Source organism: Sarcophilus harrisii, chromosome X (assembly GCF_902635505.1).
Source record: "Sarcophilus harrisii chromosome X, mSarHar1.11, whole genome shotgun sequence".
NCBI lineage: Eukaryota > Metazoa > Chordata > Mammalia > Dasyuromorphia > Dasyuridae > Sarcophilus > Sarcophilus harrisii.
In genome coordinates, this window is record NC_045432.1 from 14,332,901 (window position 1) to 14,359,137 (window position 26,237).

The 26,237-nt window shown below is 37.9% G+C and overlaps 1 protein-coding gene across 2 annotated transcripts in view; it reads left to right on the forward strand.

Moving 5' to 3' along the window:
- Window positions 1–26,237, forward strand: part of LOC100934304 (ligand of Numb protein X 2) — a 111,859-nt gene that overhangs the window by 57,549 nt on the left and 28,073 nt on the right. For both annotated transcript variants that reach the window (XM_031945011.1, XM_031945010.1), the window contains exon 2: window positions 17,063–17,504. In XM_031945011.1, coding sequence (XP_031800871.1) covers window positions 17,113–17,504 — 392 coding nt within the window. In that variant the 5' untranslated portion in view covers window positions 17,063–17,112. The remainder of the gene's footprint in view (window positions 1–17,062; window positions 17,505–26,237) is intronic.

The window sequence follows — 26,237 nt, forward strand, 5'->3', positions numbered from 1 at the left end:
AGTCATCTCCCAGAGTTCTTTTTCTGGGTATAGCTAGTTCAGTTCATTACTGCTCCATTAGAAATGATTTGGTTGATCTCGTTGCTGAGGATGGCCTGATCCATCAGGACTGGTCATCATCTAGTATTGTTGTTGAAGTATATAATGATCTCCTGGTCCTGCTCATTTCACTTAGCATCAGTTCGTGTAAGTCTCTCCAGGCCTTTCTGAAATCATCCTGTTGGTCATTTCTTACAGAACAGTAATATTCCATAATTTTCATATACCACAATTTATTCAGCCATTCTCCAACTGATGGACATCCATTCAGTTTCCAGTTTCTAGCCACTACAAAAAGGGCTGCCACAAACATTCGTGCACATACAGGCCCCTTTCCCTTCTTTATAATCTCTTTGGGATATAATCCCAGTAGTAACACTGCTGGATCAAAGGGTATGCACAGTTTGATAACTTTTTTTTTTTTAAAGTTTTATCTCAATTATTAAATTTTTCTCTATCACTTTTTTTTTTAATTTAATAGCCTTTTATTTACAGGATATATACATGGGTAACTTTACAGCATTAACAATTGCCAAACCTCTTGTTCCAATTTTTCACCTCTTACCCCCCCCCACCCCCTCCCCTAAATGGCAGGATGACCAGTAGATGTTAAATATATTAAAATATAACTTAAGATACACAATAAGTATACATGACCACAACATTATTTTGCTGTACAAAAAGAATCAGACTCTGAATTATTGTACAATTAGCTTGTGAAGGAAATCAAAGATGCAGGTGTGCATAAATATAGGGACTGGGAATTCAATGTAATGGTTTTTAGTCATCTCCCAGAGTTCTTTTTCTGGGTATAGCTAGTTCAGTTCATTACTGCTCCATTAGAAATGATTTGGTTGATCTCGTTGCTGAGGATGGCCTGATCCATCAGGACTGGTCATCATCTAGTATTGTTGTTGAAGTATATAATGATCTCCTGGTCCTGCTCATTTCACTTAGCATCAGTTCGTGTAAGTCTCTCCAGGCCTTTCTGAAATCATCCTGTTGGTCATTTCTTACAGAACAGTAATATTCCATAATTTTCATATACCACAATTTATTCAGCCATTCTCCAACTGATGGACATCCATTCAGTTTCCAGTTTCTAGCCACTACAAAAAGGGCTGCCACAAACATTCGTGCACATACAGGTCCCTTTCCCTTCTTTATAATCTCTTTGGGATATAATCCCAGTAGTAACACTGCTGGATCAAAGGGTATGCACAGTTTGATAACTTTTTGAGCATAGTTCCAAACTACTCTCCAAAATGGTTGGATTCGTTCACAACTCCACCAACAATGCATCAATGTCCCAGTTTTCCCGCATCCCCTCCAACAATCATCATTATTTTTTCCTGTCATCTTAGCCAATCTGACAGGTGTGTAGTGGTATCTTAGAGTTGTCTTAATTTGCATTTCTCTGATTAATAATGACTTGGAGCATCTTTTCATATGACTAGAAATAGTTTCAATTTCTTCATCTGAGAATTGTCTGTTCATATCCTTTGACCATTTTTCAATTGGAGAATGGCTTGATTTTTTATAAATTAGAGTTAATTCTCTATATATTTTGGAAATGAGGCCTTTATCAGAACCTTTGACTGTAAAAATATTTTCCCAGTTTATTGCTTCCCTTCTAATCTTGTCTGCATTAGTTTTGTTTGTACAAAAACTTTTCAGTTTGGTATAATCGAAATTTTCTATTTTGTGATCAGTAATGATCTCTAGTTCTGCTTTGGTCATAAAGACCTTCCCCTTCCACAGGTCTGAGAGGTAAACTATCCTATGTTCCTCTAATTTATTAATAATTTCATTCTTTATGCCTAGGTCATGAACCCATTTTGACCTTATCTTGGTGTACGGCGTTAAGTATGGATCAATGCCTAGTTTCTGCCATATTAGTTTCCAATTTTCCCAGCAATTTTTATCAAACAGTAAGTTCTTATCCCAAAAGCTGGGATCTTTGGGTTTGTCAAAGACTAGGTTGCTATATTTGTTGACTGTTTTATCCCTTGAACCTAATCTATTCCACTGATCAACTAATCTATTCCTTAGCCAATACCAAATAGTTTTGGTAACTGCTGCTCTATAGTATAGTTTTAGATCTGGTACAGCTAAGCCACCATCCCTTTCATTTTTTTCTATTTAGAACTCAACAAAGATCAAATAAAATGAACATTTCTATATATGTAATAAAACAGGAAGAAAAAGATGATAAAAAAAACTGTGGTCCTTTATGTACAGCTTGCTTTTCTTTTTAAAATAATACATTTGAATGTAATCAATTACACATGTAACATACAAAACTGGGCTACTTCTCTGTAGTTCTTTCTAGCCTTTTTTCCCCCTATTCTCTTCTGTGCATTTTCTTTTTTAAAAAAGATGGTTTATTCCAATAGATTTGTTATGAAAGTGCCATCCACATCCAGAGAGAGAACTGTGAAGATTAAATGTGGATCAAACCACAGTATTTTCACTTTCTTGTTGTTATTTGTTTTTCGTTTTCTTTTCTCATGTTTTTTTCCCTCTTGATCAATTTTTTGGGCAGCATGACAAATATGGAAATGTAGTCAGAAAAATTGCACATGTTTAATTTATATAAAATTGCTTGCTGTCTTGGGGAAGAGGGATGGAGGAGGAGCAGGAGAAAAATTTGGAACACAAAGTTTTGTGAAGATCACTGTTGAAAACTATGTTTGCATGTATTTGGAAAGATAAAATACCATTGAAAAAATAAGAAAGCTTAAATGACCCTCTTTTTTCTTTTAAAAGTTTGTTTTTTTATACCACTTTCCCTTCTACTAACCCCTCCATTAAGGAAATAAAAAAGAAAAAGAGAAAAATAAAGCTCTTGTTGTTGATATATGTAATCAAGCAAAAGAAATTACTTAATTGGTCATATTTGAAAATGTATGTCTTCTTCTACATCTTGGGTAACATACTTCTTCATTGGTCCCCTGGAATCAGGGTTGCTTACTATATTAATCAGGAATCTTCAATTTTTCAAAGTTATTTTATCTTTATAATGTTATTATTATTGTATAAATTATTCTTCTGATTCAACTCACTTCACTCTGCATAAAAAAAAAGTTTTCTGAGTTTTTCTGAAAGCATCCATTTCATCACTTCCTATGATTCAATAGTAATACTCCATAATATTAATTTGCCATAATTTGTTTAGTCATTCCCCAGTTTATTGATACTTTCTTAGTTTATGCCAATAAACTTTGTGATAACAAAAATATGACTTTTTAAACATGGGAGCCCCTTTTCAGCTCTGACATTCACTGTGTTCCAACAATTGGGTTGATGAGTTTGACTCAGTCTATCAATTAATAACAATTATTGTGTCTGCTATGTGATAGGCACTCTCCTATTAAATTCCATGAAGAGACAAAGATAAGAATGTACTACTAGTCTCTCCCCTCAAAGAATTTACATTCTCATCAGGATACACATATAAGCATAAACAAAATGCCAGATACTCCAAAAGTCTTAATGTGCTTCTGGACTTCTTTTTTTTATTATTTAATAGCCTTTTATTTACAGGTTATATGCATGGGTAACTTTCCAGCATTAACAATTGCCAAACCTCTTGTTCCAATTTTTCACCTCTTACCCCCACCCCCTCCCCCAGATGACAGGATGACCAGTAGATGTTAAATACATTAAAATATAAATTAGATACACAATAAGTCTACATGACCAAAACGTTATTTTGCTGTACAAAAAGAATCAGACTCTGAAATATTGTACAATTAGCTTGTGAAGGAAATCAAAAATGCAGGTGGGCATAAATATGGGGATTGGAAATTCAATATAATGGTTTTTAGTCATCTCCCAGAATTCTTTCTCTGGGCGTAGCTGGTTCAGTTCATTACTGCCCCATTGGAAATGATTTGGTTGATCTCGTTGCTGAGGATGGCCTGGTCCATCAGAACTGGTCATCATATAGTATTGTTGTTGAAGTATATAATGATCTCCTGGTCCTGCTCATTTCACTCAGCATCAGTTCGTGTAAGTCTCTCCAGGCCTTTCTGAAATCATCCTGTTGGTCATTTCTTACAGAACAGTAATATTCCATAATATTCATATACCACAATTTATTCAGCCATTCTCCAACTGATGGACATCCATTCAGTTTCCAGTTTCTAGCCACTACAAAAAGGGCTGCCACAAACATTCGTGCACATACAGGTCCCTTTCCCTTCTTTATAATCTCTTTGGGATATAAGCCCAGTAGTAACACTGCTGGATCAAAGGGTATGCACAGTTTGATAACTTTTTGAGCATAGTTCTAAACTACTCTCCAAAATGGTTGGATTCGTTCACAACTCCACCAACAATGCATCAATGTCCCAGTTTTCCCGCATCCCCTCCAACAATCATCATTATTTTTTCCTGTCATCTTAGCCAATCTGACAGGTGTGTAGTGGTATCTTAGAGCTGTCTTAATTTGCATTTCTCTGATTAATAATGACTTGGAGCATCTTTTCATATGACTAGAAATAGTTTCAATTTCTTCATCTGAGAATTGTCTGTTCATATCCTTTGACCATTTTTCAATTGGAGTGCTTCTGGACTTCTAAAGCTTCAGCAACTTAAAACCACACTAAGCCTTTGGGGGCATCCTATTTTGGGGGATATCAAAATAAATATAGAGTAGAATTTGAAGGGGCAGTATGGGAAAGGAAGGACTAGTAGTTGGACGGCAGGATCAGGAATGGCTTCGTGTAGGAAAAAGTATGGGAACTGAGCTAATTCTTTTACTTTTATATTTACTTTTTATTTTTTTCTCAATTATGTGTCAACAAAATTTTTTGATGTTCATTTTTTAAAATTTTGAGTTTCAAATTCTTTCCTTTCCTCCCTCCTCTCCCTTCTCCTTGAGAAAGCAAGCAATTTTATATAGATTTTACACTTATGTAGTCATATAAAGCATATTTCCATATTAGCCATGTTGCAAAAGAAAAAAAAATTCAGACCAAAAATGAAAAAATAAGAAAGAATGAAAATCAAAGCAAGTACATTTCAATCTGCATTCAGAATTTATCAGTTTTTTCTCTGGATATGGATATCATTTTTCATCCTAAGTCCTTTGGAATGGTCTTGAATCACTGTATTGCTAAGAGTAGCTAAGTCATTTATATTTGATCATCATACAATGTTGCTGTTACTGTAAACAACAATCTCCTGGTTCTGCTCACTTCACTTTGCATCAATTCATGTAAGTTCCCAAGTTTTTCTGAAATCATTCCCTTCATCATTTTTAGTACAATAGTGTTCCATCACTATCTCCTACCACAACTTCCACAACTGTTCTTCAACTAATGAGCATTGCCTCAATTTCTGATTCTTTGCCACTATAAAAAGTTTCTATAAATGTTTTGTACAAATAGGTCCTTTTCCTTTTCTTTGATCTCTTCGGGGTACAATCCTAGCAATGATATTGTTGGATCAAAGGGTATGCACAATTTTATAGTCATTTGGACATAGTTCCAAATTATTCTCCAGAATGTTTGGATAAGTTCACAACTTCACTAACAGCTCATTAATGTCACAGTTTTTCCACAAGCCCTCCAACATTAATCATTTCTCTTTTTTGTCATATTGGGCCATTTGATGGGTATGGGGTGGTATCTCAGAGTAGTTGTAATTTGCATTTCTCTAATCGATAGTGATTTAGAACATTTTTTTTTCATATGACTATAGATAACTTTGATTTCTTTATCTGAAAACTACCTGGTTGTGTCCTTTGCCCATTTATCAATTGGGGAATGATTTGTATTCTTATAAATTTGACTCGTTTATCTATATATTTGAGAAATGAGGTTTTTATGAAAGATACTTGCTGTAAATTTTTCTTTAGTTTCCTATTCAGTCTTGGCTACATTGTCTTTGTTTGTGCAAATATATTTTTAACTTAGGATGCAAAATGGGTAATTTTCATCATGTTTTCTCGTGTTTCATCATAGACTGACAGCTATAGTTTTCTATGCTCCCCTAATTTGCTTGTGGGATAATCCTTCATGTCTAGATCATGAACCCATTTTGTGTGAGATGTTGGTCTATACTTAGTTTCTGCTAAACTGCTTTCCAGTTTTCTCAGCAATTTTTGTTGGATCTTTGGATTTGTCAAACACCAAATTACTATAACAATTTACTCCTGTGTATTGTGTACCTAAACTGTTCCACTTATTCATCACTCTATGATTACTGCTTTGTAATACAATTTGAGGTGTGGAACTGCTGGGTTACCTTCCACTCATTTTTTTCCATTGAATTTTGTTATTATTTTTTCTAGTTCTTCAAAATAATTTTTGATAGTTTTATTAGTAAGAAACTAAGTAAATAAATTAATTAATTCAGTATCATTTTTATCATATTGTTTTGGCCTACCTATGAGCAATTAATAGCTTTCTACCAGTTTAGATGTTATTTATAGGAAGTGTTTTGTAATTGTGTTCATATAATTCCTGAGTTTTTTTTGGCAGGTGAACTCCCAAGTACTGTCAACAATTATTTCATATTACAGTTTTCCTGTCTATTTCCTCTTGCAACTCTCTTAACTTCTCCTTCAGGAGAAGATATATAAGACATATATGTTTAGTATTGATATTGCTTCATTGTTTATGCTACCCTTTAGCAAGAAATGGTTTCCTTTCTTATCTCTTTTAATTAAGCTAGATCTTGAGTGATCCTTATTATGGCTCCTTGGTATTTGACTTGTTTTTTTTTTTCTGGCTGCTTGTAATATTTTTTCCTTAATCTGATAGTTCTGAAATTTAGCCACAATATTCCTTGAAGTTTTTATTTCGGGATCTCTTTCAGAAGGTGTTCTATGAATTCTTCCAATTCCTATTTTATCTTCTGATTCTATTACATCTGGGCAGTTCTCTTTGATGATTTCCTGTAAAATAGTATCTTTTTTTCATCATGATTTTCAGGAAGTCTAATAATCTTCAGATTATCTCTCCTAGATCTATTTTCCAGGTCTGTTGTTTTTCCAAGAAGATATTTGACATTGTTTTTCTATTTTTTTTTTTTTTGGTTTTGCTTGACTGATGCTTCATGTCTCAATGGATCATTCATTTCTATTTGTTCAGTTCTGATTTTTAATGAGTTATTTTCTTCATTAGCTTTTTTACTTCTTTTTGTATATGTCCAATTGGGTTTTAAAATGAGTTGTTTTGCTCTATGGAATTTTTTTCCATTTCACTATTTTTTTTACTGAGTTATTTTCTTTTTCCGATTCACAAAAATTACTTTGTTGGGAGTTCTTTATGTTTTCCAATTCACAAATCCTACTTTCCTGGGAGTTCTTTATCTTTTCCAGTTCACAAATTCTGTTTCCCTGCACTCCCTGGGAGTTCTTTACCTTTTCCTATTCACCTTTCAGGAAGTTGTTTTCTTTTTCCACTTTATCAAATTTTTCTTTAAGTTATAAGCCTTTTCTGTACTCTCTTGCATAGCTTCTCTTTCCCCATTTTTCTTCTAGCTCTCTTTTAAGATTTTTTTATAATTTCTTCTAGGAGAGTCTTGTGTTATGGGGATCAATTACATCCTCCTTTAGCGTTTTGTCTGGAGACTGTCTGCTATTAATTTCTTCAGGGTTGAAAACCTGTTCTTTTTCTGTATAGAAGCTATCAATGGTTAGCATTTGCTTGGTCTTCTTACTCATTTTTTTAAAGCCTTTAGGGTCTGCCTTCAGGGCAAAGGGGTTACCAGCTTTTTCTGCAGAGCAGGGATAGATATATGGACAGTAGCTGTCTTGTAATCGGGCTGCTAAGAGCAGTGGAGTTGCGGAAGTGCCCTGGGAAAAGCCCTGAACCAGAAGTGCCTCTCCCCTAGGGAGTGTAGAGCGAAGTTCTATTGCCCCAGGCAGAGCCCTTCCCCTTACTGTGCAGATTAGAGGCTGCCCCAGGCTGAGCCCCCCTGCTGTACAGAAGTGTGAGTGCCCTAGGCAAAAGTCCTGTGCTGCAGATTGTGGCTACACAGCTGTGCTGTGGTCTGTGCTGAACCATTCACTTCTGGTTTTGGGTAGATGTAGCCAGATTCTGTTAGATTCTGGTGTTTTTTGGAGTATACTCTACCTTTGGCTTTAACTTCTCTGCTGATCTACTGCTTTGCAACCAAAGGAAAGCAGCCAACCTATGGTAGAGTCCTCCCTGTAAATTTTCCAGCCTCAGAAACCGCCCCCGCCTTGGTCTGCTAGCCTCTGATTCTATCTCTTCGCTTGTGCTGGCCTGCTTCCACTGATCAGGACAAACCTTTTCTGGCGATCTTCCAGATTATCTTCTGCTGGTAAGTTGTTGTCCTTCCAATATTCGTGGATTTTACCAGTCAAGCACTATTTTTGAGGGTGAATTTGGTAATTAGTAGTGAGGGTATGAGAGGAGCTTAGAATTCCACGTGTGTCTTCTCTATCATCTTGGCTCTGCCCCCCTACAATTATTTTAAATGAAATTTTACTTTCTCTCTCTTCCTGTTGGATTTTGTTTGTAATATATAGAAATGCTGATGATTTATGTAGTTTTATTCTATATCCTGCAAATTTGCTGAAGTTATTTCAACTAGTTTTTAAATTGATTCTCTAGAATTCTGAGTATACCATAGTATCATCTGCAAAAAGTGATAGTTTTGTTTCCTCATTGCATATTCCAATTCCTACAATTTTTTTCTTGTCTTATTCCTATAGCTAGCCTTTCTAGTACAGTACTGAATGTGATAATGGTGATAATGGGTGTCTTTGCTTCATCCCTGATCTTATTGGAAAGGATTCTATCTTGTCACCATTGCAGATAATGCTTGCTCATAGATTTAGATAGATACTATTTATCATTTTAAGGAAATCTCCATTTAGCCCTATGATTTCTAGTGTTTTTTAAAATTATTTTATTAAAATATATTTTGTTAAAAGCCTTTTCTGCATCTATTGAGATAATCATATGATTCCTATTGGTTTTGTTATTGATATGGTCAATTATGCTGATAGTTTTCCTAATATTGAACCAGCCCTGTATTCCTGTTATAAATCTCATCTTTTCATAGTCTCTCATCTTCATGATCTAGTGCTATAATCTCCTTACTAGTATTTTATTTAAAATTTTTCCATACTGAACATTATTTCAGTAGATAGAAGGAGAGGTGTTAATAATCTAGAGATGCCTGAAGGACTTTAAACTGGGGAAGAGAGGTTAGGATGAAATAAAATTTGCACTCTCCTTGCCTAATCAAAGGGGATTTTCAGAAAGGAATTGTTTAAGGGCTAGCTGACTTTTGAGTCATTAAACAGTCAATGAAAAATAATTTAATGAGTGCCTACAACTACCTTTACTATAAGTTGAGTAATTGGGGAGGGGGAAGCAGCTTCATGTGAATAATGAACCTGGAAATGAGGTTTCAAAGAGCTAAGGGGTTAGAGGAGAGGGGATTTGGCTGTTAATAGGACAAGAGATATAGGATGATTTGAGAGGACAGTAGGGTTTAGTGAAGATTTTTTGAGGAAGGGCAAAACATGGACACATACATGTAGGCAGCAGAGAAGGAATCAGAAGACAGAAAAAAACTGAAGATGAGAGAGAGTAGGGATGATTGTGTTTGCAGTCTGCTAGAGAAGAAAAGAAGGGATGGGATGAAGATGAAGATGGGGTTATATTTGGCAAAGAGACACCAAAAGAAAGATATAATGAAGATGATATCAAGAGGTTTTGAGAGGTACAGTAAATTAGAAGAGGGAAGTCATTAGAGTGATAGAAGAAATATGAGAGGTTTGAGGAAAGAAGAGGACAGTTATAGAACAATGGGAGAATCAACTAGGGCAGAATAAAAGCATTCCCTTGCTACAATTAAGACCCAATTTAGATTAGGTGATATACTTAGTTATAGGGTCGATTGGGAAGGTAAGAAAGTGAAGCCAAACAGCAAGTGGCCTGGCAGAGGAGATCAAGATGAGGAAGAGGAATAAGCTTAGGAGAAGTGAGGCACAGGGAGAAGTGGAGTGATGGGGCATTATTATAGGATAGAGGAATTTCAGAATGTTTGATCATGAAAACATATGGGAGATGGTGAGATCCACTTGTTATTCTACATGAGATGGTCATCTTTCAGTCTGTTATTTGACTCATGATATACATTGTCATCATCCAGAGTTCTCAGGTGATCCAAGGCAAGTGGTTGGATATTTCTCTATTGACTACAGAAAGTACAACCTCTTTGTCATTAATAGGTGAGATCTTGAACTCTCACCTTAGCTTAATAAATATACATTTTTTAATAAATTAGAGAAAACTTTTAACTCATGAACTTTGGGTCATGAACAGATGCCTTCTAAAAAGGTAGCCATTTTTGTATGGAGGAATAGAGCTCCCACCTCAGATAGCAATAGGTTCATTTGGTCCAGCCTCCTATTTCCCTTTGTTAGATCTCAGAATATGCCCTGAGGAAATTAGCTGATCTGTCGAGATATTTCTCCCTTGGGGAAGAACTTATTTTCCATGATCAGCTAAGAATCATTTCTGTACCTTCAATCCCATGTCTCACTGGTGGCAAAATATTCCAATCCTTGTCCCATAGTCAGTGTGGAAACTGGACTCCTTTGGGACTCTGGGAAGGACAGTTATGGGCAAGAGGTCCTGGAGATTGATTTGTCCAAGCATAGAGATGGGCTCCATTCATGTGCCAAAGAGACAAAAACCTTGTGTGAGTCAAAAAGCTTGCATTGACTGAAATTGAACCTCACCCTATAAAAACTCAGTCTGGACCAGCCCGAATCCTGATTATGGGTGAGGAGTGAAGGGCAGAACTCAAGAAGATGGTCAAACAGGAGTCCATTTATTCAAAATTTTCTCAGCTTTATATACCTTAATAAACTTTTATAACTCGTATGCACTGATCATGTGGGACCACATAAACAACTTGCTATTGTTTCCTTGCCACTTTAGTATAACTACTGACTTCTCAGGAAGGCCGAAATGCCCTTGGGGGGGATGGGAAGCCAAACCAGACACGTCAGAAGAGTTTTGTTTTTTTTTTTTTACTGGACTAAAGGGTATTATATCTCACTCAGGGTTCCCCACTATCTCTGACCCTCTACAAAACCCTAGGATAGAATATATTTCATTTGCCTTTGAATCCTAGTGCCTAGCACAGTACCTGACCCAGAATCAGTGCTGAATCAATCCTTGTTAAATTTGTTCTTCTTGAATTTGTTGACTGTTAAGTGACCTCACATTTAGTGACAAGCACAGCTGACTCACTGCCTGGCCTTGGCAGAAAGTCCAGTTTATCTAAAATCCTAATTTATCCCACTGTCAATCAGATTGCAATGGAGTTAATACTTATTGGCCATGTGCCTTTGGATAAGTCCCTTCCACTCTCATGACCTCGTTTTCTCCTCCATAAAATGTGTGGGTAAGAAACTGTTGCTTTTCAACTCTTGATATTATAGATATGTCAGTCTGCAGCTCTTGGACTGCATGCATACTGTGCTTGACTCTGCTGTAGGAAATACCAAAAGGTTCATTTCTTTTCTAAGACAGCATCTACACACGAGAATCCCTTTAAAAAGGGAGATGATTGAAATAAATATATATTCTGTGTTTAAAGGCTCTCCGAAGTCAAAGGAGGCATTAATAGACAAAGACACAGATATAGTCAATATATATTGACCGATGTATACAGTAAGATGGAATAGGTATGGAATAGATTGATAAGAATTGAGCTGGGCCTTAAAGACGTCATATGTCTTTCTTTGGAGAGTGAGTGGGTAGGATAGATTTTTTTGTTTTCTTTTTTTATTGATCTGTTTTGTTGGACACATGAACTTGTTTCTTACAGCTACCTGTCTCCACCCCACAAACCAGTACTTGTTCACAAAAAGTTAAACAGAAATACCTAAGAGAATGACTGTGTCTGACTATATAAGCCACTTTACCTTTTGGTACTTTACCAATTTTTTTTTTACTTTTTTTCCCCAAACTTTATTTAATCTTTTTATTATTGATTATTTTTTAATTTAATAGAAAATAAAAAGACAGAAAAGAAAAACAAAACAAAGCAGGGCGTTGTCATGTACTCAGTACAATGTCAGGGAGGATTCAGAATATAACAATGAATTTCCAGTTCAAGAAAGCATATATAAGAAATTATATTTGTGAATGTCCATCTTTTCTTTACTCCCTTGTATGCTGTTCTTTTGTTCTATGCTGTGCACTTTTTTTACTTGGGTTTTTTTTTCCCATTTCATCCCCTTTCCATCTCCCACAAGCAGGCTATAGTTAAGCTCAGCTATATTTAATAAATGTACACACACACACACACACATTCACACCCATCCCACAGACTCACATACATATATAGAGCAATATACATACATTTCTACACATACTCAAACACACATACATATGCACACATGCATTTATCCATATGTGAACATACATCTAAAATAATATTAGTATGACTGACATATAATGTAAAGTTCTCTCTCAATTGAATCTTCAAGCTTGCCTGTTTCTAAGATCAATGACTACTAGCTCTACTTTTTTTTCTAATAAATTTGACTCCCGATCTATGTTGTTATGTTTATGCATATCTCTTCTTTCCTATGATTCCAGCCCCTGCAGTCTTTTATTGTGGCTGCTGATAAATCCTATACAATTCTAATTGTAGCATCAGCATATTTGAGTTTCTTTTTTCTTATTTCTTGCAAAATTTTCTTTCTGATCTGGGGGTTTCAAAATTTGGCAATAATATCTCTTATGTGTTTTCAACAAAGGATCTCTTTGAGGTGGTGATTGGTGGATTTTTCTCTTTCTACTTTTCCCTCATGATCTATCACTCCAGGACAATCTACTTGTATTAGTTCTTTTTTTTTTTTTTACTGTCATTCTTTATTTTTTCCAAAATTATTTTATTTGAAGAAACAGAATAAGCAAAAAAAAAAAACCAGAAAAGCAATACAAAACAGAAGAAAACAATATCATATGCCCAGCATAGTGTCAGGGAGTATTCAAAATATATAACAACAAATACCAATTTAATAAAGTATATACATATACACACACATATATATTCATATTAATAGAGTAAATTATGTTCATGAGTGTTTGATTTTCTTTACTTCCTTGTCCATTGTTTTGTTCTCTGTTGTGCACCTTATTTACTTTATTCTTTTCCTCCCTTTCCTCACCCCACCACTCCCAAGAAAGCTACAGTTAAAAGATATATTTATGTAGATATATGTATATACATACATGCACTCACACACACACACACACACACACACACACACATACCCCACATACACACATTTCTTTTCTATCCCTGCTGACTCTTTCATTAAATTCTACTCCATAACGTGGCTTACTGTTACTTAACCTCCCCCTAGCCAGAGATCCCTCCCTTGTCTTCTTCCCTCACCCTTTGCTTCTCCATCCACCTATCCCCCCCCTTTATTTTGGTATAGATTTTGGAGGTTCAGTATTCTTCATGATATATATGTAGTATTGCCTATTTAATGCATTCTCAACATAAGATTTTCAGAACTACGAGTCCTCCTTCTTCCTCTAATGCCTTATTCCTCTGCATCTTATTTGTATAACATGATTACTATTTTTGCATTTACTCTGCCAATCTTTCTTTTGGGCTTACCCTATTGTTGATGTAAATCTTGAACATAAAGAATGACAGTAAATAAAGACATTTCCCGTAAAACAATTTGTCCATGTTTAAAAAGTTTGTCCATGTTGAGTTCCTTAAAATTGATCTTTGATACTGGTCGTTATATGTTACATTTTCTGTTAAGTTCAGGTATGGTTGATAGAAAATCTGCAAGTTCATTGAAAATCCATTTTTTCTCATTCAAAATTATAGATAATTTTTGGCTGCAGGCCTAGTTCTTTTGCTTGTCTGTAGAGGTGATTCCAACACCTTGAGTCTTTTATTGTAGATGCTGATGTCTTGTATAATTCTAATTGTGATTCCAGCATATTTGAATTTTTTTCCTTGATTCTTTCAAAATGTTCACTTTGATCTGAAGGTTTCCAAATTTGGCAATAATATTCCTATGTGTTGTCCACAAAGGATTTCTTTGAGATGATGATCAGTGGATTTTTTTCCATTTCTACTTTCCCTTCATATTCTATCACTCTAGGACAATTTTCTAGAATTATTTCTTGCATTATTGTGTCAAAATTCTTTTTTGCTCACAGCTTTTATGTAGTCAAATTATTCTTATATTTTCTCGTCATGATCTGTTCTCCAAATCTGTTGTTTTTCTTATAAAGTGTTGCACATTCTGTTCAATTTTTTCATTCTTTTTATTGTTTTGTTATTTCTTGGTCTCATACCTTCACTGACTTCCCCTTACCCAATTCTAATTTTCAAAGAGTTATTTTTGTCTTTAAGATTCTGTATCTCCTTTTCTATAACTTTTTCACAATCTTCTTGGTTTTTTTTTTGTTTTTCCTCAATATCTTTCATTTAATTTTTAAATTCTCTTTTGAGTTATTCTATAAGTTCTCTCTGGGCAGGAAGCCATTTACTGTTACTCTTTAGGGTAGAAGAAGCTCATCAGTGTTATCCTCTGAAGTTGAACCTGTCTTCCCTATCCCCAAAGCACCATTTCTATGGTGGAGTGCTTCTTTGGTGGCTCATTTTTTTAATGAGAAGTATTAGTGTAAGCACCTCTAATCAGGGGATAGGGGGATGCTTCATTTCAGCTCTCCTCTCTGACCTGAAACCTCAAACCAAAAGCTCCCCGCTCCTACAAGTGCCCACAGCTGCAGCCAGCAGCCTCTCTGCCAATGCACTCACTAGGTATGCTGGTTCCTTCTCACCCAGGGCTTCGTCTCTGCAACACAACTGGGCCTAGTATTTCTAATCAGCCAAGGTTCCCTCAGTCTTCAGGACTCAGACCTGGACTCAGACCTGGACTCCACAAGCTATCCTAGAGCTGAAAATTTTTGTAAACCTAGTGCTTTGCACAGTGGCTGACACAGAGTAGCAGACTGATAAATAATGAATTAAATTGAATCTCAAAATACTTTCCTTTCTTCTGGACCCAGTTCATCACTAATGTCTTCCCTCACTCCCTAGGTCATGTTTGTTCTCTTCTTAAATGAACTAATATTTGCCTATTTATGTCCTGGGTCAAATCCTCCCAAATAACATATAAGACCCTTGAAGGCAGGAATTTCCTGGTTCTCATCTTTATATCCTAGTGCTCCATTTAATGGAAGTTTATTGAGTTCATTTGGTAAATAACAATAATAATGTCTGACAAACACACAAAATAGTCTCCTGACAACAATCTGAGATTGGGAGTTCAAGTTTTGTTTTTCCCATTTTACACATGTGGAAACTGAGGTTCAAAGCAGTGAAATATTTTATCTTTGATCATCCAGGAACCATATAGCAAAACTGTTACATGGAAAAGATCTATTGAGAAATGATAATAATGGGGAAAATAGTATCAATATACTTTAAAAAAAAAAAAAAGAAAAGCACCAAAGTGGACCTAGGTTTTAGTCTCAAAGTACAATTATGCAAAAATGACTGCCATATTGACTATGTCCAACAGCATCCACCTCATTCTGCCTACCATCTCTATCCAGAAAAGAGAGACTTGTGTCATCACTTGTTTTCTGGAGTCAAGATTGGCCAATGACACTCACTGGATTTCTATATTATATCATGTCATTTTCCTTTGTATTACTGTGGCCCTTGAGAACTTTGTTCTCCTGATCCTGCCTATTTCACTCTACCAGGCCAGTAGGTAGAACCATAGCACTGGGTCTGGAGTTGAGAAGACTTGAGTTCATTTACTAGCTGGGTGATGGTGGGCAAATCATGTAACTTCTGACTGCCTCGGTTTCCTTAACTTTCTCCCAGGGTTATTATGAAGATCCAGTGAAATCATATTTATGAAGCACTTAGCACAGTCCTGGCACATTGTTGTTGCCATTGTTGTTTAATCATTGCAGTCATGTCCAACTCTTTTGTGACTCCATTTGGGGCTTTCTTGCACAAATGAACCAGTACAGCCAAAATTGCAAGGAAAACTGGGAGGGGAGGGAATTAGATCAAGTTTCCCTGATAAGGCATCAATTCCCAAATATATAGAGAACTGGGTCAAATTTACGAGAATGTGAATCATTCTTCAATTAATAAAAGATCAAAGGATATGAACAGGTAGCTTTCAAATGAAATCTAAGCTTTCTATAGTCATATGAAAAAATGTTCTAATCAGGGGTCCTCAAACTACGGCCCATGGGCCAGATGTGGCAACTGAGGACTATTATCCCCCTCACCCAGGGCTAGGGAGTTTCTTTATTTAAAAGCCCACAAAACAAAGCTTTTGTTTTTACTATAGTCTGGCCCTCCAATAGTCTGAGGGACAGTGAACTGGCCCCCTATTTAAAAAATTTGAGGATCCCTGATAATGGAACCCTTTCTAAACTTTTCAAAATTATTTGTATTTGTCATTTTTTTCCTTTTCTTTTTTTTTCTTTCTTTTTTTTCTTGCTGAGGCATTTGGGGTTAACTGACTTGCCCAGGGTCAGACAGCCAGGAAGTGGTAAGTGTCTGAGACAGATTTGAACTCGGGTCCTCCTGACTTCAGGGCTGCTGCTCTATCCACCACACCAGCTAGCTGCCCCCATTTGTCATTTCTTAATGGATGGGAAAGAATATTCCATCTTTTAGACTTTCAGATTGGGATCTCCCTGTGGCGAGATCTCTCTAAGCTAATGGCCTACCTTCTGCTTGCAGCCTTTCCCAGTTCTCCTTAATCTCCCTACCTTTCCCTTCCCTGTTAACATCCCCCCCCCATTTATCCTGTCTCTAACTAGTTTGGATGGACTCTGGTTGTTTATATATTGTGTCCCCATTAGACTGGGAGCTCCTCCAGGGAAGGGATTGGCTCTGCCCTTCTTCGTGTTCCCAACTCCTTGCACAGGGCCTGTTGTGCAGTACATGCTTTTTGACCCCCAGCCGATTTACCTAGTGCTCTTTGCTCTTTTCCCAGAGTGAACTTATGTCCCATCCCCGGTAGCCCTCCTTAACCGGGTGCTGAGCATGGCTTTCTCCACGCCGGAGAGTGCACCTCTGCGAGCGGAGAGTAAGCTGTGCACCAGCTGCGGGCAGCTGCATGGAGCCTCGGACAACCATCTCTACAACTTCCGGGATGAGGTGGACGAGGAGCTGGTGTGTAATATCTGCCTACAGCCGTTGCTGCAGCCTGTGGACACTCCGTGTGGCCACACCTACTGCTCCCACTGCCTGGAAAGCTTCTTGCAGGATTCCAGTTTCTGCCCCATGGACCGGGAACCCCTGGCATTCCCCAGCTGCCGCAAGTCGACCTTGTTGGTGAGAAACCTGCTGGACAAGCTCATCGTTTTCTGTCCCTTCCCCCCAGATTGTCTGCTCACCATGCAGCGGTGCGAGCTGGAGAGTCACCTTCAGAATCGGTAAGGGATGGGCTCGTCAGAGGGGTGGGGCGGCCAGGGGAATGAAGTCTGGCACAGATAGAGTCCAGGACCCTGAGTTTAAATCCTGGATCTGTGCAGACTTCCTTAACCTATGGGATTCTGAGTGAGTTATTTTTCTTCTCTGGTGGGAAGGAAGAAAACATGCATATATTAAGTACCTACTGTGTGCCAGCCATGATCTCTTTTGATCCTCACAACAACTCTACGAAAGAGATGTTATTATAACTCAAGGAAATTGAGGCATACAGAGGTACATCTAGAGAGCATCTGAGGCCAGATTTTTGACTCCAGGCCTAGCACTCTAGCCTGGGGCTTGGGAAACTTCCCACTAGCTACCCCTTTTTGGCCCAAGAAATTTTCACATGACCCCGGGTATGTAGGTATACAAATCAAACATTTACTGATAATAAATCATAATTTTGTGACCCTCACATTATGGGACCCTATATTGTTGTGACCCACAATTCAAGACTCTATCCCACCTGTGCCACCTAGGTACTCTGGTTAGGACCAGGTTAAGTAGGCCTCTTATACCTTAGCTTCTGCTCCCTGGTGGGAAATCCAGGCCTTAATAGAATAAACATGGAAGGAACTAGAGAGAGAGCAGAGGCAGAAGGTGTCTGGAGAGGGAACTAGACAAGGGCACCTAAGGCATGATCAAATGAGTTCCTGTAGGGTAATGACTGTCTTCAGAGCCCCAGCATTTAGCACATGCTTAGTACATAGAAGGAACTCAATAAATATTGATCGGTTGACCTACTATGGAGAGGCCAAATAAGAGTGCCAGTAATGGCAGGCTGCCTGGGCAGAAAGCCCCCAAAGAAGCAACAAGGTGGGGTGCACAGATCCCAACACCCAAAGGGAGAATCATGGTTCTGAGTGTTAATTTTCTACACAACCCCATCACACTTACATGGTTGGGGGAATGGAGGGATGAGAGGAGGGATATCTGATTGATCCATGCATGAATTTGTTTTTCTATCGCTGTTACTTTCCAGTAACCTCCTGTTAAAATTTAACACCTCCCCCTACTATCAAAGAGAATCTGAGCAAATCTATCCATGCTCTAAAGTGGGCCATACCTATAGTTACTCCGCCACTCTCTCAAACCAAAGGGGAATGTTTCATCAGTAGTCTTAAAGAATCAGGATGGGTCCTTTGGGCCTAATTATTTGAGGTACGTGCTGTGGGAGTGCCAGGCTGACAAGTGGCACGCTTCTCTCTGAGGCTTTGAGAGGCAAAATTTCCCAGGCACTCCTTATTTCTCTCTCAGTTAAAGGCATTGTACAAGTTCTGGCCAATCCCCAGGCTTTATTTATTCTACTTCACTCTTATTTATTTACGTGTCTATGTTAAATGTTCTTAAACTTTTCCAAGTATTTTTTCATCTATGATTTCACATAGTCTACCCTATGAGGTAGATCAGGGTCTTTTGTTGCTTCCCATCTCATAAGGGCAGACTGATATTCACCATGGATTGTGGTGACCAGAGCTGCTAAACTCCAAATAGTTACTTGGTAATGGTTTTTTTTTTTTGGTAGGAGGGGGACATTAGAAAATTCAAGGTCAGCAAGGTGGTAGAGCAGATGTCATCTGCAAACTTTTCCCACATTAAAATATCAAACAAATGAATTCTATACTAAATATGGAGTAGCTAAAGTTGGCACTACGAGCTAAGAAGACAGAAACAACACATAAAGTTAAAAAAAACTAATAAAATAATACCAATGAATGAATAACACGAATTATTTCTTTTAAAATTATCCTTTCTCTTTTGTTGTTTTTTGACATTTCAATAGTATTTTATTTTTCCATTGACATGTAAAGAGAATTTTCAATTATTTTTTGATGAGGCAATTGGGGTTAAGTGACTTGCCCAGAGTCACACAGCTAGGGAGTGTTCAGTGTCTGAGGGCAGATTTGAACTCAGGTCCTTCTGACTCCAGGGCTGGTGCTTTATCTACTGCAGCATCACCTAGTGGCCCTTCAGCATTCATTTGGTAAGATTTTGAGTTCCAGATTTTTTTTTCTTCCCTCTCTTCTCTCCCCCCTCCATAAGATAGCAAGGAGTCTGAATATCTCTTTTCTCTTTTGAACCATTCTGGAGTTTCTTGTTCCCTCCTAAGGTTTCTGCTTACCCTCCAATTCATTTCACATGATGGGTCCAGGGTCTAGAGCGGGGTTCCTGGCCCAGCGCTCCTATAGCAGTGCCTCAGCCTTGAACACCCTCTTCACTTCACAAGAGGTGGCAGAGAGTGATTTTGCCCAGCCACCAGGAGGAAGAGAAAAGTTGTTGAAGTGAGGTTGGTGAACATGGTGAACAAATACAAAATTGGCTTAAAATAAGGGGAGGCATTGTGATGTGATGTAGGAAACTCTGAATTTGGAGTCAAAAGGTTTAAACTTGACTCATGGATCTTCTGCATTCTACCCATGTGATTTTAGGTGGGGGAAACTTGAGATAGAACTCACCTGACATGGCTGAACAGAGAAGGAATTAGTCATTTCTTTAGTATCTCACCAAGAGTATGTATGAGTCTGGGATAATGGAATTTTAACAAGTTTTTATAGATTGCAATAATATTTTATTTTTCCAAATACAAGCAAAGATTGTTTTTTTTTTTAAATTTTATACTAGTCTTTTTATTTTTCAGAATACATGCAAAGATAGTTTTCAACATTCACCTTTGCAAAACCTTGTGTTTCAAATTTTTCCCCCTACTTCCCCTTCCCGCCCTCCTCTAGACAGCAAGCAATCCAATAGAGGTTAAACATGTGCAATTCTCCTAAACACTTGTCTTGCTGCACAAGAAAAATCAGATCAACAAAGGAAAAAAACATGAGAAAGAAAAAAAAAACGAGCAAAAAACCAACTACAACCAAAAAGGTATAAATCCTATGCTTTGATCCACATTCAGTTTCCATAGTTCTCTCACTGGATGCGGATGGCCCTTTGCATTGCAAGGCTATTGGAATTGCCTTGAATCACCTCATTGGTGAAAAGAGCCAAGCTCATCACAGTTGACTATCACATAATCTTGTTGCTGTGTACAATGTTCTCTTGGTTCTGCTCATTTCCCAGCATCAGTTCATGTAAGTCTTTTCTGAAATCAGCCTGCTCATCATTTCTTATAGGACAATATTATTCCATTACCTTCCTATACCATAACTTATTCAGCTACTCTCCAGCTGATGGGCAGGATAATAGAATTTTTAAAAATGAAAGGGAGGTACAAGACTGGAGGGATTGCGGTGGGGTGTCTTCTAACACTGCAAGGGGAAAGGTAACAGTGCCCTAGGTGTGTATCTGGTAAGGGAATTCATTTTGTCTGGGAGGAGTTTGCACTTCAGTGTCTGCCTTCCCTGAGAAAGGATTAGATAGAGGGGTAGACAGGAGTCCCCAAGGACATATCCAGGAGCAGGCTGGCCCAAAGAGTTGGATGCTGGGTAGCTTTGGAAGCTGTCCCAAGGCCAGGTATCTGCATGACATATATGACCAATTTGATGCAAACAAAGAGGACATAATAAAAAGAAGAGGGCACTGAATTTGTAAGGAGACAGTATTCAAACACACTGAAGCAAGATGGGACCTAGTCTGCAAACTCCCTTAGCTTCTGGGATTCTCAGCTCTTTTGGCAGCCAATGCTTGGGGAGGATCTCCGGGGTCCATTATTAGGGCCCTTCTCTTTATCACAGCTCTCATCCTGGGAGGCTGGATGCTTTAAGCAATAGTTAAGACCAAGTCTCTGTAACTTGATACTTTACCTTTTACAGTCCTGTTTTTAGTTCCTTTCCAGCTGTCTACTTTTTTCCATTTTACAATCTTGTTTTTTCCCCATTCTCACCTCATTAAATTCTTGCCATGCCCACTGCCCTCAGAGAATATGGCTCAGTATTTACCAGTCATGCCAAAGGTAACAGGTAGACTCAAGCTTCATGACTCAGGACAACAAGAATTGAAAATCTGCACCACAGGACCCCGCTGCCATTCACCTCCACTTCCTTCCTAAATTAATAGTTCTGAGGCTGAAGCACAGGCAAAAAAAAAAAGGCGGGGGAGGACGGAAGGATGAGATCAATGCCGCAAATGCAGTAACATGAACATGAAATGGAGGAGGATTTTCCAATTTAGCACTTAGGAGCTCTGCTGTCATGAGGTAACAGAGAAAATTAAGAGGGAACAAGTGAGGGGACAGAGCCAAATAGACATAGAACTGAGAAATCAGAAAAAATAACACTATGGAGAAAATAAAGAAGTTGTTTGACTATACATATTTGTTACAAGGCCTGGTGGGGACTGTTCAATAATTAAGGGAGGAGGAAATAGATTTTTAAGTAAAAAAAAATTAAAAAATCAAAATAGAAAAAATATATACATACAAGAGAAGGAAGTAGTCAATGTTAGAAGGATTATGGGAAGATGGATATGCTAACATGGACACTGTTGGTGGAGCTGTGAATTGATCCAAAGATTTCAGAAAGCCATTTGAAATTTTATTTTTAAAATTAGGTTTAAAATGTCCATCCTCTTTAATTCAGAGATCCCATATATTCACATACACTCCAAGGAATAAAGAAACAGCAAATTTGCTTTCATCTTAAATCTTTTCCTTTCCTATTCTTTCAAACTTCTGGCTCTCCCAATGACACGGCTTCCTTGGCCAGCCTTTCTACCACTGTCTGTACTTATGTTCGTACCCTCAATTCATGGTGGGGGATTTGAAATGCTTCCTATGTCTGAATGCCATCTCCAGGCCCCACCACCACCACCATCTCTCAGCAACCTTTTTCCTTTTGATGTTCATTTAACCCAAATTTTCACCCAATCAAGATCCTGATGTCTGATGTCTCCCAACCTCTGGGTCACTCTTTTATCCCTTCCTTTCATCCCATGACATCATTTTCAAGTCCTGAGTGTTACCCAACTACAGACCCATGACTGCAGGACAATATGGGTGTTCCCAACCTGTGGGAACAGTTCTTAAATTATTGTTTAAAATTCTGGGGTTCATTACTTTGTGGGGCACAGGACCAGAATTTTGTGATGGGAACAGGTTCTTCAATCTTTGATTTTCTTCATTTACTGTACACGGGAGAGTGTTGTTGAGAATTGATGGATCATTTCAAGCTGCACTGTGTGAGTCTGACTCCCAAGTCAGAATCTGCTGGGAAGATGGTAGCTCTGAAACATCTAAATTATTATTTTATTCATTAGACATACCAAATCAATTAATATAAATATCATAATTCCCTTCACACCCTCTATCACAACACAGCTACACAGAGACCATTTTGTCATCTCTCCCAAATTCTCCATCTTCACATTTATGAACGCTAAAGTTCAACATTTTATCATTCCATCTCTCCCTCTGCCTGGCAACCCTCAAACCCATTCCTTATCCTCACTGTCACCTCAGATCCTTCCATCTTTTAGTTATTTTCCAAGCACTGACTCTTCCCACCTTTATCTCTTAGTAAACTCTATACTGTTCTCTTTTACTAGGTCCCTTCCTCCTTTATCTTTCCAAAAGCCTTGTCCTGCCAAACCTCGGCCTTGGATTGTCCCCAACATCCTTTGCCTTAATTATGAATGAAGCTAGAGAAAATCACAAAACCGTGCTCACTGAATCCACTACAAACTTATTTCATCTGGGCATCATTTCACTGGGCACTTGTTATGACAATGGGATTCCTCCCTAATTAATTACTCACTATCCTGTTTGCCACAGAGGCTTTTCCAAAACCCTAAATGCCTCCCGACTCTATCATCCCTCCTCAAACTTTCTAAAAACCTCCCACCTTCTCTGCTGAGAAAATCGCCTCATATTTCACTGAAAAACTATTGTCTTCATTTGCAGAGAGCTTTCTCTTCTCCTTTATATCACATCACTAAAATGCCTTCCTCCACCATCTCCTTCTTTACCCCTATCTCACATAAAGAGATGACTTTCCTCCTTCCCAAGGCAAAAACTTCTTTGTGTACAAATGCTTCTACCCCAACTTGTCCAGCAAACTGTGCCTCAAACATCAGATCTCTTACTGATCTTCAAACTCTCCCTGACTATTGGCTGCTTCCATACTGCCTACAGACATGTCTGTGTTTCTCTCATCCTCTCTTGATTCATCCAACCTGCTAAGTATTGTCTTTATCTCTCCTCCCTTTTGGGTTTACACTCTTTGAGAAGACTGTCTATAGTTTATGCCTTCATTTACCTTTGTATGACTCTCTTCTTAACTCTATGGAGTTTGGCTTCTGACCTCATCGTTCAGACAAAACAGCTGTTGCCAAAGTTTCTGATGATCTTTTGCCAGATCTAATGGTCTTTTCTCCATTTTCATTCTTCTTGATCTCCTTGCAGGCTTTGACACCATCAAATCACCCTTATCTCTTTGGTACTTTCTTCTCTCCAACTTTATGTGCTGCTTTTTTCTTCCTTTCCTTCTGCCTGCCTGACCACTCCTTCTCCTCCTTGGCTGGCTCTTCATCCAAGATCCAAGATTCAGACGATGTATATCGTTTGACTTGGTGATCTTAGCAACTCCCATGAATCTCCCATTATCTTTCTATAGATAATTCTCAGACTTCTTTGTCTAGCCCTCCTCTCTTTCCTGACCTTCAGTCTTGTATCTCCTATGGCCTTCTGAGCATCTCAAACTGGATGTTTCATAGACATCTTAAGTTCAACATTTCCAAATAAACTCAGTCTTTCTCCTTAAAGTCTCTCTTCTCCATAACTTCCTTTTTATTGTTAAGGGCATCACCATCCTCCCAGTTCCCCTAGGCTCACAACCTAGGGAGTATCCTGAACTCTTATTCTCACCCCTCTATATCCAATCAGTTGCCAAATCCTGTCATTTTAACCTTCATAATGTTTCCCAGATACTCACCCTTCTTTCCTGCGACACTGCCCCCAACCTCGGACAGGCCTTCAATTCTCACACCTTGAGGATTGCAGTAGCTGCTACTTAATTTCTCTGCTTCAGTCCTCTATTCAGCTAGCAAACTGACCTTCCTCAAGTGTCCTTCTCCTATTCAATAAATTTTGGTGGCTCTCTGTCACCTCCTTGCAGCTCTTTAGAAATGACACCCATCTCTCAGTTTTTGTACCATTTCACTGGCTCTTTGCCATGCCTACAAGTTTCTCCTTACCTAGACCTCCCATTCTTCTGGCTTCCTTCAAGTCCCAGCTAAAATCCCACCCATTATAAATTATGAGAATTTATAGGTGATGATTATAAATACTGAAATTAACTTGTAAAAGCCCTTTGAAGAAATATGTATCCAGAGAAAGAACTGATAAATAGAAGTATAGGTGGAATAATTTTACACATATATAATAAATTATATATAATATATAACATATATATGTGCATATATTTATACATATATATGTATGTATACATATAGATATAGTTGCATGTAATGGTAGCCATCCCTAGGGTGGGAAGAAAAAAATAAGTTTACATAATGATTTTGGATATTTTTACAATTTAAATAAAGGATTTTTTATTCTTTTCAGAAAAAAGCCCAGGAAGTTACAAAAACCAACTAGATTTTACATTTGTTGTATATTTGGAAGGAATTAGCAAGTTGGATGTAATGGATTTGCAGTTTCCTGTGCAACCATTTAAAAAAAATTATACTGTTATGGAAATGCTTGTTTTATTGCATAAATTAAAAATAAAATAACTGAAAAGAGGGGAAAAAAATCACCTCTGTAAGAAGGTTTTTCTTGTTTGCGTCAATTTAAGTGCTCTCCCTTGGTTTATTAGCTCAAATTTATTCCATCTCTATTTTGTTGAAAGTACAAAGCATGTTTTCTCCTCCATTAGATTGTAAGCTTCTCAAGAACAGGGATTGTCTTTTCCCTTTCATTCTTTCCCCAAATTTAGCACAGAGCCTGGCACACAGTAGCCAATTATTTCTTGTTGATTCAACTATAATAATAATCATCATCGTCATCATCTGAGCTCCCATTTCTTTAACAATCTAAAATTTTCCAAGGCCTTTCATCACAACAACCCTTTGAAGGAAGTATTATTTTCATTGAATTTCAGCTCGAACCCATATGTTCTAACCCCAGATCCAGGACACTTCTACTTCACCAAACTTGGCTTATTAGAGCTGAACACTAACTTTGCACTCTCTTCTTCCACCCCATGGTAGATGCTGTATTCTTTGCCAGCCCTACCTCTCTTCTTCCTTTAGCTGATGGAAAGACTGAGGTCATTTTGTCCTCAGTAGCTCTGCTTGTCCCGGGGGAATGGTGGGTTTATTTTTCCAGGCACATCTGAAGCATTTGTTATTGTAAGAAGTGACTGGGCTCCCAGCTGCTCACATTGCCCCCGAGGAACCAGAAATCAGGATGGGCCCCTTGGGAAGCTGGGTAGAGAACTGCTTGTACATTCAGCTCCTGAGCCAGTTTGGGTAGCTGTGAACATGACATCAGCAATCCCCTTGACTCATTTAGAGATGAAGTTCAAAGTTAGTCATGAGATAACTTTTCCTATTATCCCTGAAAAGAACTGGACAGGAAAATGGTACTCTCTGACCCCCTTAGGAATACTTGAGGGCCCAGCTACCCAAAGCAGAGGTCAGTGCCTAAAGAGGCATATGGGAAGTGGCCATCGCAAACAAATGCACACATGAAAAATACCACCACCATTGAAAGGCTCCATACCGGGCAGTGAAGGAGATCCAGATGCTCCACC